At 57.3% G+C, this 15,279-nt stretch overlaps 1 protein-coding gene across 1 annotated transcript; it reads left to right on the top strand.

The window, feature by feature from the left end:
- Window positions 1-232: 232 nt before the first annotated feature.
- Window positions 233-7,486, top strand: ALDH3A1 (aldehyde dehydrogenase 3 family member A1). Its single transcript, XM_027130284.1, has 11 exons — window positions 233-1,246; window positions 1,610-1,776; window positions 3,134-3,365; window positions 3,660-3,745; window positions 3,988-4,196; window positions 4,702-4,819; window positions 5,320-5,461; window positions 6,097-6,263; window positions 6,687-6,786; window positions 7,154-7,284; window positions 7,361-7,486. The coding sequence occupies exons 2-11, from the start codon at window positions 1,615-1,617 to the stop codon at window positions 7,373-7,375; spliced, it is 1,362 nt and encodes a 453-aa protein (XP_026986085.1). The 5' UTR covers window positions 233-1,246; window positions 1,610-1,614; the 3' UTR covers window positions 7,376-7,486.
- Window positions 7,487-15,279: the final 7,793 nt, after the last annotated feature.

A 15,279-nucleotide genomic window follows, 5' to 3' on the forward strand; every position in this document is an offset into this window, starting at 1 on the left:
CTCGCTGGAATTCAAGCAGGATTTCATACATATATACATACACACGCATACATACATACACATCTATAAATTTATATATACCATGTATGGTAATATGTACACATATACCATATGTATTATACATACCATATCTACATATATGTGTATCTACATATATGTAGATATGGTATTTAATTTTTTTGCCAAATGGAAATAGCCTTACTGTGGTTTTTTCTGATGTCAGAGGTTACACCGTGTCTGAAAGTGGGTGGGAACCTCTTGGAGGACAGGAAGAATTGCTGGGGGAGAAGGGAGGAGGAACGTTTACTTTTCTCTGTGTCCCTTTTGTATCTTTTACATTTTCCACCATGAGCGTGTTACCTATTCAAAAAGGTAACAAACATTTTTAAAAAATGCAAGTTCACTGCAAAAAAAGTGAAGCCCTCCAGAAGATGAAAATGAGGATCACCTCTAATCCACCCCCAACCTCCCTCCCATCCCCCCGCAGTCACCACGCGGGGTGGCGGGGGGGGGGGGGGGGGGCCGCCCCTCTGGGCTCTTGCATGAACAGAAACGCACACGCTTGGGGTATCTGTTGTTCTGGAACCTGTTTTGTTTCTTATTCTTATCCCTCATGCCCGGGACACATCTGGTACAGAGAGCGCCCTTATAAAGGTGCTGAAACACTTGTCCATCTCTGTCCTAATTACCGCACGATCACCTGGCACGTGGGTGCAGCAGACGTCTTTGAAATTGTCTCCTGCTGATGGACACTTAGGATGTTTCCAGTATCTCTCTTTTATGTATAAGCCTGATGAACTTTCTTGTTCATGAATGTTTAGGAATGCGCTCATTTCTATGAGCTCCTGAACGTGGACCTACTACGTCACAGAGAAATAGATTTTAAAGGTTTTTGCTGGGCATAGCCAAATGCCTCCCAGCAGAGCCATCCCACTTCGCCAGCATGGTCTGCTGTACGGGCAGCTTTTTTGTGGAAATCTGAAGCTCTGTGAGTCGGTCTGTCTCACAGGTGTTACAGGCACACACGGGTTTAAACACCAAGCCTGGTTCTGTCTGGGAAGCCGCCAGTGCTTTTGAGACTGTCGGCTCAGCCAGAAAGGTGGTGTGAGAATCCTGATGCTGGGTTTTCTTTAATCAGCGTGGGTGTGGAATCACGACCCGTGTCCTTTGATCTGGAGACTGCCCTGGTTGGGTGTGCAGAGCACTTGGAGTGATTGCCTGCGAGAGTCACCAACTCTACACGAAGGTAGAGGTGGGCATGGGCCCTGAGATGCCAGGAAGGGCCTGCCCCCAGCACCCTGCCAAGAACCCACCATCAGCATCTGTAGACACCCTGAGGACCGCAGGTCACTGCTGCCTGGGGTCCTCACTGCGGGGGTCTGTCATCTGCTCAGGGAGGGAGTACACCGATGGCCAGAAGAGTCCAAGACAACAGGGTTAGGGAGCTGAGAAGGCAAAAGGAGGCCATTTCTCGGTGCTCCCAGGGAGATCTTCCTCTTCCTATAAAATTACCAGTGAGGGTGGGTGCTGCCCTGGGGACCCCGGGTCCCAGTGGGTGGCCGGGGAGCGGGCGCCCTCCTCCCGGCTCCAAGGAGCTCTCTGTCCTCAGGAACCATGGACACAATCAGCGAGGTGGTGCAGCGGGCCAGAGCCGCCTTCAACGCGGGCAAGACGCGCCCGCTCCAGTGCCGCGTCCAGCAGCTGGAGGGGCTGCGGCGCCTGATCCGCGAGCGCGAGAAGGACCTCGTGGGCGCGCTGGCCGCCGACCTCCGCAAGGTGCGCCCCGACCGGCCACGGGCAGGAGAGGGCTGCGTGCGCCCAGGACGTGGGCTGCGCGCCGCGGGCCAGGCTCTGCGCCCGGCTCTTGACACTTAGCCCCCAAAACACTCCGGGCGCCTCAGGACCCTTTTACGGAGGGGAAAGCGCAGCCGCTCAGACGGGGCGTGCCGGCTTCTCCTTGCGTCCTGCGGCGCCCCAGGTCCCACGCGCCAGGTCCGTCATCCCCACTCCTGGCTTCACGCCCTTCTCCACCCAGCCCAGCACACGAGGCCACCCCTTTCCGGCCTCTTCTTTCCTTCACCTCTCAGCCCCGTGCGGGCCGGGTTCTCCACACCAGGGAACAGCCCAGCCTGGCTTCGCGGAGGGCAGCCTGCTCTGCTGGGCGTCCTCCCTCCCTCCCTCCCCGTCCTCTCCTACCCCTGGGCAAAATCAGACCCCTCCGAATACTCAGCCCCTCCCCCTCGCTGCCCCCAAGTCACTTGGGCCTGCTTCCACCCTTCCATCCGCCTGGCCTTGGAAGAGAGCAGAGGGGCTGTGGAGCCCGTCCCCCTACCGTTTCCTGGCCTTTTGCCACTGTATTTTTTTTTTTTTAATTTCTCAAGATTTCTTATCTTACAGCAAAAAACAAAGGCAAGAAAACCCAGTGCTGACCTCACGGCTTCTGTCTTGCTCTGCACAGCCAAAGTTCACGGAAGAGCTGTGTGTCCCACTTTGCACCCCTCTCTCGGAAGCCCCCCACACTGGCTTCCTCCGCTGGCTGAGGGTCTCTTGGATTTTTTCCTGACTCTCTTGGGTGGCCTCTTTCCTGAAGCCACTTCATCAGGGTGGTCTTCTTAGGGCTCCGTCCTGGCTTCAAGTCTCGTTTTCATTGCTAAGCCTTCCCGGACAGCCCTCAGTTCAGTTACCCCCAACTCACTGAGTGACCCTCAAATCACTACTCAGGTCTGGGGTGCCCGAGGGCACCTCATGCTCGATGTGTCCAACCTGTCTGGGCCCCCAGCACTGGCAGAAAGGGGCCCTCACAGACCCACCACTCGAAGGCTAATCCTCAGCTCTGCCCCCTTGTGCCTTCTTGCCTGGCCCACTGGGCTGGGGAGCCCACGGTGAATGGCCCCCTTCATGTGGGCAGCAGAACAAGCCAGGCTGTGTCCAATGGGCCCACCTGGAGCATGAGGTCCAGTCATGTTCCCATTTTGCAGACTGGGAGACTGAGGTCAGGAGGTTCACTCGGGGTCACAAAGCTGGGAAGCAGCGAGCCAAGGACCACCGCCAGCCCTGGGGCCTCTGCTCAGAGCCCCGGCTGCGTGGCCCTCGCCCTGGGGCCAGCAAGCCTCACGGAGCCCTCTCGCTGTAGAACGAATGGACCGCCTACTACGAGGAGATCGTGTACGTCCTGGAGGAGATCGACTACGTGATCAAGAAACTCCCTGAGTGGGCTGCGGACGAGCCCGTGGAGAAGACGCCCCAGACCCAGCAGGATGAGTCCTACATCCACTCAGAGCCCCTGGGTGTGGTTCTCATCATCGGCACCTGGAACTACCCCTTCAGCCTCACCATCCAGCCTATGGTGGGCGCCATTGCTGCAGGTACCGTGAGCCCCGTTCTGGGTCGGGGAGCCAGGAGGGATCCCTCTTCTCCACTGCGGAGGGGAGGGCCTGGGGTGGGGGGCGCAGGCCTGTGCGAAGAGGCAGCCTGGGGTCAGGGAGCCATAGGAGGGTCCGGCTCTCACAGGAGGCTGTGGGGACCAGGCTTCCCGGTGCCCAGGCCCAGCCAGGCTCAGATGTCCACACAGCCTCACCGCCCACCATGCGCCCTTGGTCCCTGGGAGGGCAGAGCAGGGGGGTGGCCCCAGCATGGCCCTGATTCCGTGTGCTCTGCAGGGAACGCGGTGGTCCTCAAGCCGTCGGAGCTGAGTGAGAACACAGCGAGCCTGCTGGCCACCATCCTCCCCCAGTACCTGGACAAGGTGACAGACTCTCCAGGGCACACGGAGAACGGGGGCGGGGCCGTGTCTTCAGGGGTTGAGAAATAGTGAATTCTTGCAGCCAGGGCCCAAGCCCCGGGTGGGGTGAGGACAGCTGGCCACTCCCACTGGGGTGACTGGAGCCCCTGAGCCGAGAGAGGGGGTCCACTTGGTGGCGACGGCCCGGCCACGTGGGGAGGGGGCTGTGGTCCTTTCTGAGCCTCGCCTCTGTCCTCTCTCGGAAGGATCTGTACCCGGTGATCAGTGGGGGTGTCCCCGAAACCACGGAGGTGCTCAAGGAGAGATTTGACCACATCCTGTACATCGGGAGCCCCGGGGTGGGCAGGATCGTCATGATGGCTGCGGCCAAGCACCTGACCCCCGTCACGCTGGGGCTGGGGGGCAAAAACCCCTGCTACGTGGACAAGGACTGTGACCTGGACGTCGCCTGCAGGTGAGGGGCTTGGCCTGGCTGCCCCCCAGCTCAGACGGACGGCAGTTCACTCTGAGTGCCACTGACGTGGCCCCTGCCCTCAGGGCACCCGCGGTCCTGGCGGGAGCTGGGGCTGGAGGTACCATGCTCACAGAAGAGGTGCGGGAAAGGCTTCCCGCAGAGGAGGGGTCCAGGACAGCCCTCCCCGCCCTCATGTCCCGCACACGTAGCCTTCTGGGGTGTGGGGCCCTGAGCACAGTGACACCTGGCCGTGCAGGGCTCAAGGCTGTGAAAAGAGGGGGATAAAGGCCGCCCCCCGCCAGTCAGTGATGAGGTCACCGCAGGCCCTGTGAGCACGTCCAGGGTCATGGGATCTAGAAGCCAGTGGGGTGCTAAGGGGCCCCCCTGGTGGACAGCTCACAGCAGAGCCCCTCGTGCCCTGACCCTGGGCTAACTGAGCCAGAGGCCTGTTCCTGGGGAGCCCCCCCGGGCTGGCGATATGTCATCTAACCTGGGGTTTTTACAGACGCATCGCCTGGGGGAAATTCATGAACAGCGGCCAGGGGTGCGTGGCCCCCGATTACATCCTGTGTGACCCCTCGATCCAGAACCAAGTCGTGGAGAAGCTCACAAAGTCCCTGAAGGTGAGTGTTGGCCCCGGGGGCGGGTGACAGGCTGCCAGGTGGTGACATGGACGTGGACTTGAGAAAAGACTGGCTCATTCTTTTCTGCTCATGAAAATAATCCACACTCACTGTCGATAATTTGGAAAAGATTAAAAAGCATAAAGAAGAGGGAAAAGCTCCACCCAGAATCCCACCACCTAAAGCCAGTCGCTGCTGACTTGGTGTGTTCCCTCCATTCTCCTTGCTGTAGACGCACGCGTCTGGTCCCAGTGTGATGTCCAGACGCTGTGCGTGTATTTCTTTCAAACAACACAGCTGTCTTGCAGCACTTCGTGTGCCAGGAAAGTCGGGGGGCGCCCAGGGTGCGGCAGCTCCGTAGTTCTCGGGGTCGCTGTGCCATTGACTGCTGCCCCACAGGGCGGTGCCCACGTGTGCTCCCAGGTTGGGGTCACCAGTGACCTCACAGCCTGTGGCCGTGATGAGGGTCCACATCCTCACCTGGAGGCTCTCCTCCACAGGAGTTCTACGGGGAGGATGCCAAGAAGTCCCGCGACTACGGGAGAATCATCAACTCCCTACACTTCCAGAGGGTGATGGGCCTGATGGAAGGCCAGAAGGTCGCCTACGGGGGCACCGGGGATGCGACCAGCCGGTACATAGGTGTGTGCGCTGCCCTTCAGGAGAGCACCGCCTGCCCGCCAGGGCTGCCAGGGGCCCCGCGAGCGGGCGGCGGGTGGGCACACACCCCTGAAGAGCAGACGCAGCCCCATGGTGTGTGTCCGTCACTTTCACCAGTGGCCCCGGGTTGGCTCTGGGCCTCTCGGCGGGCAGGAGCTGGACACAGCCCCTGGGAGGCCCCTCCCCAGCCCAGAAGCCCCTCCCCTCAAGGCCTAGAGGAGGCTTCACCTCCTCTGCATCCCGGCAGCTTCAGCAGAGGCCACAGGAGCCCCAGGTGTGCCGAGCAGGAGGGGCCCGCAGTGCCTGGGCTGGAGGGTCAGCAGGTGGGGCCCCACTTGGCCCCCAAGTTGCCAGGAGGCTGAAGAGCTCCAGCAGGGCTCACGTGGCTAGCGAGGCACAGGGCCCGCCCCCTGAAGTGTGGAGCCCGGGCTCCTCCCGTATAGGTGAATCCAGGGTTCTCTCCGTGGTCTGCCGGGATGGAGCCTGGCAGGAGGAGGCCCCGTGCCTGCCCCGCCCCGCTAAGCCTTGCCGCCTTGTCTGTAAAGGGCTGGGTGAGAAACCAGATGCCTGGGCTGGGGTCTCTACACTGGCTGACGCCGGCTTCTTCCCTGCTCCAGCCCCCACCATCCTCGTGGACGTGGACCCCCAGTCCCCGGTTATGCAGGAGGAAGTCTTAGGGCCCATAATGCCCATCGTATGCGTGCGCGGCCTGGAGGAAGCCATCCAGTTCATCAGCCAGCGCGAGAAGCCCCTGGCCCTCTATGTGTTCTCCCTAAACGACAAGGTGAGCCGGGGGACCCTCCTCCAGGGTCCTGGGGCCCTGGGCGCGCTGCTCCTGCAAACAGGATCCAGGGGTTCACAGACCTGGGAGCAAATCCCAGCCTCACTGTTCACCGCAAGCCGCTTAACCTTCCTGAGCCCCTTTCTTCTCAGCTCTGAAATCAGGACAGAGCGTGAATGAGATGATGATGAGCCCCTCGGTGCCGGCACGCCGTCCTGGGAACTGCTGCTCTTACCATCTCCCCACAAAACTACGTGGGGAGAGTGGAGAACCCAGCCTGGGGCTCGGGGCGGGGAGCGGCCCGGCGCGGGGGGCTCTGCCTTCACCAGCTCCCGCGTCCTTGCGGCTCCAGGACGCGCCTGGGCAGCGGGGAGGGGGAGGGGCTGGGTGTCCCGGGCCGCAGGCTGAGCCCCGGGGCTATTGCAGGTGATTAAGAAGATGATCGCGGAGACTTCTAGTGGCGGGGTGACGGCCAACGACGTCATCGTCCACACGACCGTGCCCTCGCTGCCCTACGGGGGCGTGGGTGAGTCTGGGGCCGAGCTCACGGCCCACTGCCCCCCGCGGGTGTCCCCCCCACACCCTTGGGCTGGGCCTCAGACTCCCACTGACCTCTCCCTCTGCTGGCACATCCATCAGCCACATTCAACCTCGAGACCCTAGAGGGTCCCAGAGGTCACCTGGGGCCTGAGAGAGGGCGCACGCGCCAGAGGTCGTGCGGGGCTGGGATGAGGCTAGTGGCGGGGCTGGGATGAGGCTCTTCCTGGCCACTGTTCCTGGCGTGGATGCCTCGGCGGACACCCCAGGGATCGGGGGCCCCCAGGCCGCTCGGAGAAGGGGCGCAGGAGGGGCGTCGGGGTCTCGGGGCCACGCTGAGCTGGTTCCTCCCGCAGGGGGCAGCGGCATGGGGTCCTACCATGGCAAGAAGAGCTTCGAGACCTTCTCCCACCGCCGCTCTTGCCTGGTGAGGCCTCTGCTGAATGAGGAGGCCCTCAGAGCCAGATACCCCCCGAGCCCGGCCAAGGTGAGTGGCGGGGCGGCAGTGCGGGGAGCCGCTGGGCCCTGGGCAAGGGCCTCACCACGCCTCGTGTCCCCCACAGATGCCCCGTCACTGAAGCTGCCCTGGCCTCGCTGTGCTGCGCCCTTGGACGGCTGCTCCTGGCACCCCTCTTGCTCCGAGGGCATCCTCGCCTCCCTCTCTAGAGTAGAGACCAATAAAGTTTCCCAGCAGCCCAGGAATGTGCGTGCGTGCGTGTCTCTGCAGCCCTGCCCCCCACCCTCTCTGGTTCCCCCCATTCCCCTCCACCCCCCGGAGCCTCACTTTAGCCCCAGGGCCCCTGGACTTGGGGACATCAGCTCCATTTCAGGTGTGTCCAGTGGAGGGGTGACCGTGGATACCAAGGTGGGGGTCCCTGGTGAGACCCGCGGTGGGTGGTCAACATGACCCCCTGGGTGACTCCAGAGTGATGGTCCTGGGGCCGGAGGATGGGTAGCCGGGGTCAGCCCCAGGACCCTCAGTGCCAGCAGCATCTGGGCCCCGGGGGTGCCTGAGGGGCCAGGACAGGGTCCAGCGACAACCATGGGAATCAGGGCGCGGGCCAGAGCAGGAGCCCGGAATCAGGCCAGGGGGAGAGCGGGGCAGCTGGGGAAGACTGGCCGAGGCTGGCCGCTGGCTGCTACCTGTGCCTCGTCCCCTCCAGGAGAAGCGAAGGGGGACCGGGCAGAGGGTGAAAGGCCCTGTGTCACTGGATGTCTACTGTGCACACCTGCTCCTTATTTTGCAAAAGTCAAATAACTGAATAGTAACAAAACCAAAATCTTCTCCAGACCTGCTGCCCCTGCAGCTACTACCTCATGTCCCTGCCCTCCTTCCTCCTGCCGACCCGTCCGGCCGAGCCCGTCCGTCCCCTGCTCTCTGCAGAAACCACTCCCGTCCATCCGGGCTCCAACCCGTGTAGGCAGGCCCACCGTCTTGGCCGCAGCCTCCCAAGGCCCTGCCCGGCCACCCCTCCTTGCAACACCCTCCCCCTCAACTCTGGGGTCCCGGGACCCCACACTTCTGTTCCCCCACCTCCCCGGATTCTCCTCCCACATTAAAGTCTCTGGCCCTGGCCCTGAGCTCCTGGCGGTTTAAGCTGTATTAACGGCAAAGACCATATCCTGCTCAAAGGTGTGCCCCCCCCCGCCCCCCGGCTGGATGCGGGGGAGGGAGTCTCGCCGGACCCGCCCCTCTCTCCTCCACCCCTACCCACCAGCAGCCAGATGAGGAAACCAGCCGAGGGAAGCAGTGTCGCCTGGGCTCGCTGCGCCACTCACCGGGGCCGCGTCTCGGGAGCATCTGCTCCTTCCTGAAACCACGGAAGTGTCACTTGCAGTGGCACTTGAGGGTCTCCTCAAAACCCTTGCTTGAGGATGTGTCGAGAGAGCTGGAAACGCTCAGCTTGGGGAGGAGACGGCTCGGGGTTTCCAAACACCTGATCTGCCTTGTTCCAGAGGGAAGATTAGCACCTTCAGGAAAAATCACCATCATCTCTTTCTCTTTCCTCCTCCTTTTCTTCCCACTTACTATCTTTATAACAAGACAGAACGATCTAAGCCGTTTCACTGTGATGTCCCAGACCTGACGCGTTCTGGACTAATCCTATTTCCAAACTAGATTTAACTCAAAAGAAAACAATGGAAAAACCCCTTGATCTTGCCTCCACCCGGTGATCCCATCTACTGTTTTCTCTTTCTACTGTTTTTTCCTGGGCTAAGGAATGGGCTGAAAAAATATTTGCACAACGGATTCATTCTTTCCAAACAACTGCCATCGTCCAAAACGTAAATGGCCGAGAGCCCTCCCCACTCGCGGGCCACCAGCGAGAGCAGGTGACGTTCCGGGTTACTCCTCACAAACCGCTGTCACGCTGGGCCGAGGGCACGGAGGGCACCCTGTGCTTCCCGACATGACTTCCCGAGTCTCAGCCGGATCGCCACAAGCGTAGCAAAGCATCCTTTGTTTCCACTGTGTGGAGCTTCTGGTGTTTAGATTCTCAGACATAAAACAAGCAAACCGTCTGTTGTGGTCACAGTCCCTTCTTTTGTTGTCGTGACAGAACAGAAGGGAAGATTTCCCCCGCTCGTTTGTTCGTTCAGCCAATATTTTTTGAGTGGACTGTCCTGGGTGCTGTGACAGGGCGATAGGATCTGTGCTCTCGAGGAGCCATGTTCGATTGGGGTGACTTAGGAAAGGCTGGGTGCTGCGGCAGCAACGGGCTGACCCCAGGACAGCTGTGGGTAACCCGACAGGAGGTTGGCCGGGCTCTGCTAATGGAGGCCCCCCGGCTCAGGGCAGGCCTTGGGGGTTCACTGAAGCAGGGGAGGGGGAGGCAGAGGGTTGCCCACGGGTCGCCGCGCTCACATCCCGTCTCGTACCCCACCCCTGCCAGCTGAAAGGGTGCTGGGAACCGCAGAGGACCGTCGCCATCGGGCAGCAACACGGACACAGATGCTAAACACGGGAATAAACAGACGGGAAAAGTCCCGGGCGGGAGGGCAGTGCCGCTCCGGTGATGGAGGATCTCCCCGCAGTGAGAGAGGCCGATCGGAGGAACTGACTGAGGGGAGGTAGGCCACGGCCCCCGAGAGCTACCCCGACCCGCAGGGACGCGTGTCCCCACCCCCCATCCCAGCCTCCCTGCTCCCTGCACCCCACTGCCCGGACTCCACCCGCAGCCTCTGGCCAAGGTTGAACAGCGGGGAAATGTACCATCTCCCACTCCCATGGGCCAGCATCACCCTCGGGCAACCGCAGGATGGCCCTTCTCTGACTCTCCTCCTTTCCCCGAATGTCTCCGGAGTCACCCTGATGGCTTGGACTGACCGCACTGTGGACCTTGGTGAGGGTAGCAGGTGCCTCGTGGTCTGTGCCAACTCCATCCCCTCCCCCCTCTGTAACAGTAATCCCCATTTCGTTCAGATACTCGCCTCTAAGAAAGGTCACTTTGTCCCCAGCTCAGAGAGAAATCTCAAATAGTCTAAACCAATCGTTCCTCAACCCTGGTGGCATGCTGGAATATTATAATAATTTTAGGAACTTCTAAAAAGATACTAATGCCTAGGATCCTGAGCTTTAAAAGCAAGTTTTATATAGACTTTATTTTTTAGAGCAGTTTTAGGTTCACAGCAAAATTGAGCAGAAAGTACAGAGATTTCCCATATGCCCCCTGCTCCCACCCACACACGGCCTCGCCCACCATCAGCGACCCGCACCAGAGTGGTGGGCTTGTTAACAGTCGATGGGCCTACATTGACATGTCGTTAGCAAGGGTCCTGAGTTAGTCTATGTTCCGGGGTGGAAACTGGGCATAAATATATACTTTATATATATATATATATATGTTTTTTTAAGTTCTGTAAGTGATTCTAATATTCTGCCAGGGTTGAGCACCCCTGGTGGAAGCCACTACTGAAGTGTGCTTTCCCAGCCAGTGACTAGGTGAGGATGGGCACGCCACCCAGTTGTGGGCGGTAGGGTGTGAGGGGAGGTCTACTGGGGGTGGACTCTGGGAGAGGTTCCTCCCTGATGAAAACAGAAGCAGCAGAAGGGATGCGTCCTCTTCTTAGAAGTTGGTGTGTCTGGATGTGACACCTGGAATAGGGCAGCTACCTGTGACCATGAGGACAGCCTCCTCGAGGCCGAGTAGACCTGCTAAGAATGGGGGCTCAGAAAGATGGAAGCAACTTGACCCTGCCCCGTCTTTGGAGTCTTTGTTAATACGTGATGATAAGATGTCCTTTTAACACAAAACATTTGAAGTGTGTTTTCAGTTATTTACATTTGAAAGCATCTTATTGATGGAAGGAATCAACCGCTTTGTCTGGGACAGACTCTACCCTCCTCGCCTCCCCTGGCTGGTTCCATCTCTCCTCTTCCTCTTGGTCTCTCCTCGTCCCAGCGTCTTCCCCGCAGGGCTGCTTGTTCTCCTACCTGAGATGCCCGCTCATGCTTTCTGGCAAGTCCTTCCTCCCGGGCTCCCCTCCCTAGCCCTGCAGCAACTGCCCGCTGGGCCTCCTGATTCTAAAGCCCCGAGCACACCCGCTGCTCCCTCCGGCCACTGCTGACCCCGTGTTCTGTGCTCCGAACCAACAGGAGAGACAGGACTTGCCCCAGATCTGCTCTGGGACTGTGTCAGCCAGGTGGAGAACAGGACACGGACTCCACTGCAGGTGTTTTCAACAGAGAGAGATTAAATAAAGGGAATCAGGGGGAACTCCCTGGCGGTCCAGTGGTTAGGGCTCAGCGCTTTCTCTGCTGAGGGCGCGGGTTCAATCCCTGGTCGGGGGAACTAAGATCTCACAAGCGGCGTGGCACGGCCAGATGGTAGATAGATAGATGATAGATGAAGGGAATTAGGTCTCTACAAAAACACAGGAAGGGCTGGAGGAGCAGGCGCTGGGCAAGGCCTCCAGGAACGGCTCCCAGGAAGCACGGGAAGGACACTCCTGCAGAGTACTCCTCCACCTGGGGAATGAGACCCACCTCTGAACTCACTGCCACGGGCTGGGAGGTGGCACTGCCACCATAACCGCTCTTGTCCCCAGCCACGGTGGTGATGGGACACACGACGGCCGCGGCAGAAACCACCAGGCGTCCATGCCCTTGCTTACCAAGCCAAGTTGCCAATCTTGTATGTCAGGACAGAACTGAATTCTCACTGAGAGCCCTGGCTGCAAGAGAGTCTGGGAAAGGTGGTTTTTGGCAACACAGAAAGCTGCCGGCAGGAAGGTAATGGAGGCTGAGGGCCAGCTGACCTACGGCTTCTTGATCGCCAAGGGGTTCTAATTTCAATGCTTACGTCCTGGGGTTAGTGTGAGGATGTGATGAGATAACGCAGGGGAAGCGCTTGACACGGAGCTGTACCAGGGCCTGGTTCATGTTCGTCACCACTGCTGAGACCTCCTCCTGCTGCCTCGGTGGTTCTCCAAGCCTCACTCTGAAATGGGCTCGGAGGTCACTCCTCGGTGGAGAGTTTTTGCTTTAGAAAGTTTAGAGCAAATGGTCCAACAACGGCCAGGGCTGACCAAGGCCCCCTCGGCACCAGCCTCCCCAGACGTGCTGCCCCCGCGCCAGCAACCACTGGCTTTCCAGCCAGGACTGTTATATAAGCTGCATATTTATTTTGTTTCTAAGAAATTTTGAAAATACCAAGCAGCTGTGGCCTAAGCTGCTTAATTCCTCGCGGCAACAGAGGCGGCTCGTGCAGGCCAGGCGGCCACAGGCAAAGCCGCTGCCCAGGCTCAGAGCCAGGCCGCGCAGGACAGGCGGCTCTGGAGGCTACCCAGGGTGGGAGCACCTCGGGAAAGCCGCGTGCCCTTGGGGGCAGGTCCAGCGACTCTCACTGTGGGGCTGACCCGCGGCCTCGGGTTCCCCGCCTGGGACTGAAGCTCTGCTGGGAGGGCAGCCTCCACCTAACAGGTACTCCCTCCAGGCTGCTGTCAACTCCGACGACTGGCTGCAGCGTTTTAGCAAAGCAGGAGGGTAGAGGGCTGGGTGGGGAGGGAGGACGGGGGTCGGTGAGAAGATGTTCTCACCTCTCTGGTTTGACCCAAGCTTTTAGGTCGAAAGATGGGGAGAAAACTCACACCTTCTGTTCCCTCACATGACAACGAGACCCTGCAGGTGCCAAGCTTTCCCAACGACTGCCTTGCCACCCGGGGAATGCTGCCCGGGCCTGGTGCCAGGGCGCCGCATTCACAGAACATCTTTCCTTTGAGCCAGAGCCAGACGTGAGCTCACGAGTACTCGTATGACCTTCCGGGAAATGAATGTTCATGCTCGTAGCTGTTTTGCTGGATAAAGACGACAGCTCTCTGTTCACTGAAGCCTGTCTGCCTGGTAGGTGTTTACAGGGTCGGGGGCTGGTAGAAACTGTAATGACCCGTCCTCTCTCTCGGGAAGGCAGAGGGAGAGAGGAGAGGAGACCAAGCCTGACTAGATACCCTGGCAGGAGGAGCATTTCAACACCGAGTTCTTCAGGGAACAGGCCAACAGTTGCTAGACAGACAGAGAAAAGTTTTCTTCCTCTTTCTGCTCCAAACCTGTGCTCAGCGTGATACAGGCTGGAGAGGCAGTTGCAGAGCACACGTACCGTGTCGCCTCTACACAACGCCCATGGCAGACATGGCGAGTTGATCGCAGAACTCGTTTACTGAACTGTCTGAGGTTCACAGCACAGCAGTGCAAGGTAACATCCATGAAGAGCTGGCAGGCTGGAGGAAAACTCTTGCCATCAAGGATGGAGCAGAAAGAAAGTGTGCTTTGAGATGACACAGACCCAGCCTCATATTCTGGCCCCGCCACTTTATTTGGGCAAGCTCTGTATTTCCCTGAGCTTTGGTTCTCTCATTTGTAAATTAGAGATAAGCATATCTACCTGAAAAGGTTGGGACAAGATCAAATGTGATGATGTGTCTAATGCTGCTGGTCCAATTAGCACATAATCGAGAGACACCTCTACACACCCTCCTAAACTCCACACACATTCTGCAGGAAATCTCTACAGATGAAAATGCCGCGAGCCACGCTCATTTTTCTCTTGAATCCTTTTCTCCTCCTCCTCCTTCTCTTTCTCCTCCTTCTTCAAAAATATTTGTTATGCAACAAAATCTGTTATGCAGATTATTTAACCTACTTAAGAAAAGAATCTCAAGGATTTGTGCAGTGTTCATTGACCTAAAGGTAAATTCTGGGCCTCTAATAAGTTAGTCTCATCTGGTGCATACCCTTAGAACTTCAGGAATCAAGGACCAGGGTTTAACGAAGAAAGAAAGAAAAAAGACTCTAACGTCTATTAAATGCCTACGATGTTCCAGGCACTTCCATATATGTTAGCTCATTTACTTCTTGTGTCAGTACTTTCTGTGTGGTTTTAAAAAATTTGTTTTTTAAATTTTGAATTGTGGTAGGGACTTCCCTGGTGGTCCAGTGGTAGAGAATCCACCTCACAGTGAAGGGGACGTGGGTTAGATCCCTGGTCAGGGAACTATGATCCCACATACTGTGGGCAACTGAGTCCACGCGCCACAACTACTGAGCTCACACGTTTCAACTAGAGCCCACGTGCCGCAAACTACAGAGCTCATGCACTGTGGAGCCCGCGCGCCACAACTAGAGAGAGAAGCCCGTGGGCCGCGACGAAGATCCCGCGTGCCGCAGCTAAGACCCGATGCAGCCAAAAATAAATTAAAAAAAAAAAAAATCTTAAAAAATAATTTTTCAATTGTGGTAAAATACATATAATCTAAAATTAAACATCTTAAACATTTCAGAGTGTATATAGCTCAGTGGTGTTAAGTATATTCACACTGTCATGCAACCAATCCCCAGAAGTCTTTTCATCTTGCAAAACTGAAACTCTATACTCATTAAACAATAACCTCCCCTCCCCCTCCCCCAGCCCTTGGCAACCACCATTCTACTTTCTGTCTCTATGAATTTGGCGACTCCAGGGACCTCAAATGATACCTCATCAGTGTGTGTCTTTTGGTGACTGGCTGGTTTCGCTTAGAATGATGTCCTCAATGTTCACACTGTTGATGTGTTGTGTGGCATCTGTCAGGACTTCCTTCCTTTTTAAGGATGAATAATAGTCCGTTGAATGAATAGATCACATTTTGTTTATCCCTCAGTGGACACTTGGATTGCCTTCACTTTCTGGTTGGCTGTTTTGTTTTTTTTTCTTTGTAATTCTATTTTATTTTTCTTCCAGTTTTATTGATTTAATTGACATACAGCACTGTTTGTTCGAGTACAGCATAATGATTTGAGTTACATACATCACGAAATGATTAGCACCGTAAGTTTAGTGAACATCTATCATCTCATACAGATACAAAATTAAAGAAATAGGAAAAAATATTTTCCTTGTGATGAGAACTCTTAGGATTTACTCTCTTAATCACTTTCATATATAATATACAGCAGTGTTCGTTTTATCATGTTGTACATTACATCCCTAACAGTTGTTTACCTTAT

The sequence above is a fragment of the Aethalodelphis obliquidens genome, unplaced genomic scaffold (genome assembly GCF_003676395.1).
Source record: "Aethalodelphis obliquidens isolate GAN/ISIS:26980383/991018 unplaced genomic scaffold, ASM367639v1 scaffold38, whole genome shotgun sequence".
Classification (NCBI taxonomy): domain Eukaryota; kingdom Metazoa; phylum Chordata; class Mammalia; order Artiodactyla; family Delphinidae; genus Aethalodelphis; species Aethalodelphis obliquidens.